Source organism: Mirounga leonina, unplaced genomic scaffold, assembly GCF_011800145.1.
Source record: "Mirounga leonina isolate KUSES-001 unplaced genomic scaffold, KU_Mleo_1.0 Mir_268, whole genome shotgun sequence".
Taxonomy (NCBI): Eukaryota; Metazoa; Chordata; class Mammalia; order Carnivora; family Phocidae; genus Mirounga; species Mirounga leonina.
In genome coordinates, this window is record NW_023270649.1 from 158,209 (window position 1) to 162,515 (window position 4,307).

At 56.2% G+C, this 4,307-nt stretch overlaps 1 protein-coding gene across 2 annotated transcripts in view; it reads right to left on the minus strand.

Annotated features, from left to right (window-relative positions):
- The window catches only part of PPP2R3B (protein phosphatase 2 regulatory subunit B''beta), a 48,640-nt gene that overhangs the window by 9,124 nt on the left and 35,209 nt on the right, over positions 1-4,307 (minus strand). For both annotated transcript variants that reach the window (XM_035029625.1, XM_035029626.1), the window contains exon 7: positions 2,060-2,216. In XM_035029625.1, the coding sequence (XP_034885516.1) occupies positions 2,060-2,216 (157 nt within the window). The remainder of the gene's footprint in view (positions 1-2,059; positions 2,217-4,307) is intronic.

The window sequence follows — 4,307 nt, forward strand, 5'->3', positions numbered from 1 at the left end:
AGCTGGGAGTCTGAGATCCAGAAGGGGCTGAGGCTGGGAGTCTGAGACCCACGAGGGGCTGGAGGCTGGGAGTCTGAGATCCAGGAGGGGCTGAGGCTGGGAATCTGAGACCCACGAGGGGCTGGAGGCTGGGAGTCTGTGATCCAAGTGGGGCCGAGGCTGGGAGTCTGAGATCCAGGAGGGGCTGGAGGCTGGGAGTCTGAGATCCAGGGGGTGCTGAGGCTGGGAGTTTGAGATCCAGGCGGGGCTGAGGCTGGGAGTCTGAGATCCAAGTGGGGCCGAGGCTGGGAGTCTGAGATCCAAGTGGGGCTGGAGGCTGGGAGTCTGGGATCCAGATGGGGCTGGAGGCTGGGAGTCTGAGATCCAGGAGGAGCTGGAGGCTGAGAGTCTGAGATCCAGGAGGGGCTAAGGCTGGGAGTCTGAAATCCAGGAGGGGCTGAGGCTGGAAGTCTGAGACCCACGAGGGGCTGGAGGCTGGGAGTCTGTGATCCAGGTGGGGCTGGAGGCTGGGAGTGTGAGTGAGATCCAGGTGGGGCCGAGGCTGGGAGTCTGAGATCCAGGTGGGTCTGGAGGCTGGGAGTCTGAGATCCAGGCAGGGCTGAGGCTGGTTCCTCCTGAGGCCTCTCTCCTTGGCATGTGGACCCCGTCTTCTCCCCATGTCCTCACGTGGTCGTCCCTCTGCATGTGTCTGTGTCCTCATCCCTCTTCTTGTAAGACCCCAATCCCATCAGGGCCCAGCCTAATGATCTCATTTTACCGTAATCACCTCTTTAAAGACCCCACTTCCACTTATGGTCCCATTCTGGAGTCCTGGAGAATGTGGCTCTGACAAATGAATTTGGGGGGGACACAGCTCAGCCCATACCAAACATGGGACTCACAAGACAGAGAAACGAAGACAGTCTCTTTCCACATCTCCCAATTCATCCTGCCTTGATGAATGTTATCCTGATACGAAATGACTGGGTGCTACAACAGGCTGACTTGTGTCTCCCCAAAAAAACATTTCTAAATCCTGATTCCTGAATCTTAAATGGAAATAGGTCTTTGCAGATGTGATGAAGTGAAGGATCTGAGAGGAGTTCATCCTGGATGAGGTGACCCTAAATCCAATGACACGTGTCCTTGTAAGAGACAGAGAGGAGACACAGACACAGAGGAGAAGCCACGTGAGGACGGAGGCAGAGATGGGAGGGACGCGGCCACAAGCCCAGGGATGCCTGGAGCCCCAGAAGCTGGAAGAGGCAGGGAGGACCCTCCTTGGAACATGGCACTGCCTCGCCTGGATCTCAGTGGTCCTGCCCCGCCTGGATCTCGGACTCTGGTCTCCAGAGCTGGGAGAGGACAAATTCCTGTTGTGGGACGGGCCCGGTTCGTGGTCATTTCTTACAACCACCTCAGCAAACTCCTGTACAGCCCTCCTGGGTGACCACCCATAAATTCCTTGACTGTAGATACTTCGAGGGTACTTGGCTGTTGTTTTAGGGCCCCTCTGTTATAGTACACAGTGAACTGTGTGACAGTTCACTTGGATGCACACATCCAAAGACTGAAAACCTGGACCAGCAAAGGAAACCTGCCTCGTGGGCTGCACAGAACAGGGTCAGCTCTGACCCCTCTGCCTGCCTTCTCATGCCCAGGTCAGGGTCGCACCCGAGACCTGGCCTGGCTGCCGCCAGCAGCATGGACCAACCCTGCGAGCACCACCGCTCTCGCAGCTGGAGGCTCCTTTGTGGGCAGGTCAGCACCCTGCAATGTGTGTGTTTCTGTCTCCTGTGTGCATCATGACCCATGTGTGTCCCCATCTTGTGTGCCCTGCATGTCCCACATGTGTCCCCATCCCTCAGCTGTCTCGTGCATGTGCATCCTGCGTCTCCCGTATGTCCTGCAAGAACATACCACTCCTGGAGACGATGGGCATGAAAAAGAGGAAGGCAATTTTAGACATCAGGCCACAGGCCCAGGGGAGGTGGCCATGGCCAGTGGCACTGGACAGAGCAGGGTGCCTGAGGGGCCAGCACCTATAGGTCCCCTTGTCCCACACAGGCTGCATACTAACCGTGGTCGTTGTGCCGGGCCAGGTCCTGGGAATCGATGAGAAGGTCATGGTCCGTGTCCAGCTCCCAGAACTTGCAGTAAATGACATAGAAGTGCTCGTAGGAGAAGTACTCTGTCAGCTGATTGATGTCTGCTTCCTCTTCCAAGAGCGCCACATTCTGCCAAAACAAACCCAACAGAACTGGTGCATTTTCCACAGGAGCCGGGCTTCCTGTGGGTGGGAGGGCACAGGAGCTGGGCTTCCTGTGGATGGGACCCTCCCAGGTGTCTCATATTATGAGGGTGGAGGGCCCAGAACTGGTCAAGACAAGCCTGGGGTCAGGAGCACAGCATCTAGGTCAGGAACGCACTGCGGTCAGGGTTGTGCCTAAAACTCAGCCTGGCTACTGCTGGCAACATGCGGCAGCCCTGCGAGTGTCAACCCTCTCACAGCCTGGAGCCTCCTTCTGTGGGCAGATCAGCACCTTCCTCATTAATGCCCACACGTGCACTGAGCCTGAGTGAAGAGGACACCTTGATCTCCAGTGCCTATGGGTCATTTCTCCTGCATGGACGGTGGATGGTCAATGGGTGGGTAGATGGGTAGAGATGGATGGAGGACGATGGTGAACAGAAGGATGGAGAATGGAAGATGGACGGGTGAAGGACGCATGATAGACGTAAGAGGGTGGAGGATGGAAGGAAGGATGGAGGATGGATGGAGGAGAAGACAGAAGATGAAAGATACGGATGGGAGACGATGGAGGATGGGTGGTGGAGGGTGGAGGATGGATGGATGGGTAGAGGGTGGAGGATGGACGGTCCAGAGTGGAGAGTGGAGGATGAAGGGTGGATTGGTGGATGGAAGATAGAGGGTAGAGGATGGAGGACGGATGGATGGGTAGAGGATGGAGGACAGATAGATGGGTAGAGGGTGGAGGATGGATGGATGGGTAGAGGGTGGAGGATGGACAGTCCAGAGTGGAGAGTGGAGGATGAGGGTGGATTGGTGGATGGAAGATAGAGGGTGGAGGGTGGAGGATGGATGGATGGGCAAAGGGTGAAGGATGGATGGATAGGTGGAGAGTGGAGGATGGATGGGTAGATGGTGGAGGATGGATGGTCCAGAGTGGAGGGTGGAAGATGAAGGGTGGATTGGTAGATGGAAGATAGAGGATGGAGGGTGGATGGATGGGTAGAGGATGGAAAATGGATGGATGGGTAGAAGGTGAAGGATGGATAGATGGGTGGAGAGTGGAGGACGGATGGGTAGATGGTGGAGGATGGATGGTCCAGAATGGAGGGTGGAGGATGGATGGATAGGTAGAGGATGGAGGATGGATGGACAGGTAGAGGGTGAAGGATGGATGGATGGATGGATGGGCAGATGGTGAAGGATGGATGGATGGGTAGAGGATGGAGGATGGATGGTCTAGGGTGGAGGATGGAGGATGGAGGGTGGACTGGTGGATGGAAGACAGAGGATGGAGGGTGGAGGATGGATGGGTAGAGGGTGGAGGATGAATGGGTAGAGGGTGGAGGATGGATGGATGGATGGATGGGTGGAGAGTGGAGGATGGATGGATAGGTAGAGGGTTGAGGATAGATGAATGGGTAGAGGGTGGAGGATGGATGGTCAAGGGTGCAGGGTGGAGGATGAAGGGTGGATTGGTGGATAGAAGATAGAGAACGGAGGGTGGAGGATGGATGGATGGATGGATGGGTAGAGAGTAGAGCATGGAATGATGGGTAGAGAGTAGAGGATGGATGGATGGGTAGAGGGTGAAGGATGGATGGATGGATGGGTAGAGGATGGAGGATGGATGGTCCAGGGTGGAGGGTGGAGGATGAAGGGTGGATTGGTGGATGGAAGATAGAGGATGGAGGGTGGAGGCTGGATGGGTAGAGGGTGGAGGATGGATGGATGGGTGGAGTAGAGGATGGATGGATGGGTGGGTGGAGGGTGGAGGATGGATGGATGGATAGAGGGTGGAGGATGGATGGTCCAGGGTGCAGGGTGGAGGATGAAGTGTGGATTGGTAGATGGAAGATAAGAGAATGGAGAGTGGAGGATGGATGGGTGGAGGGTGGAGAATGGATGGATGGATGGGTGGAGGGTGGAGGATGGATGGTCCAGGGTGGAGGGTGGAGGGTGGAGGATGAAGTGTGGATTGGTAGATGGAAGATAGAGGATGGAGGGTGGAGGATGGATGGGTGGAGGGTGGAGGATGGATGGATGGGTGGAGGGTGGAGGATGGATGGATGGGTGG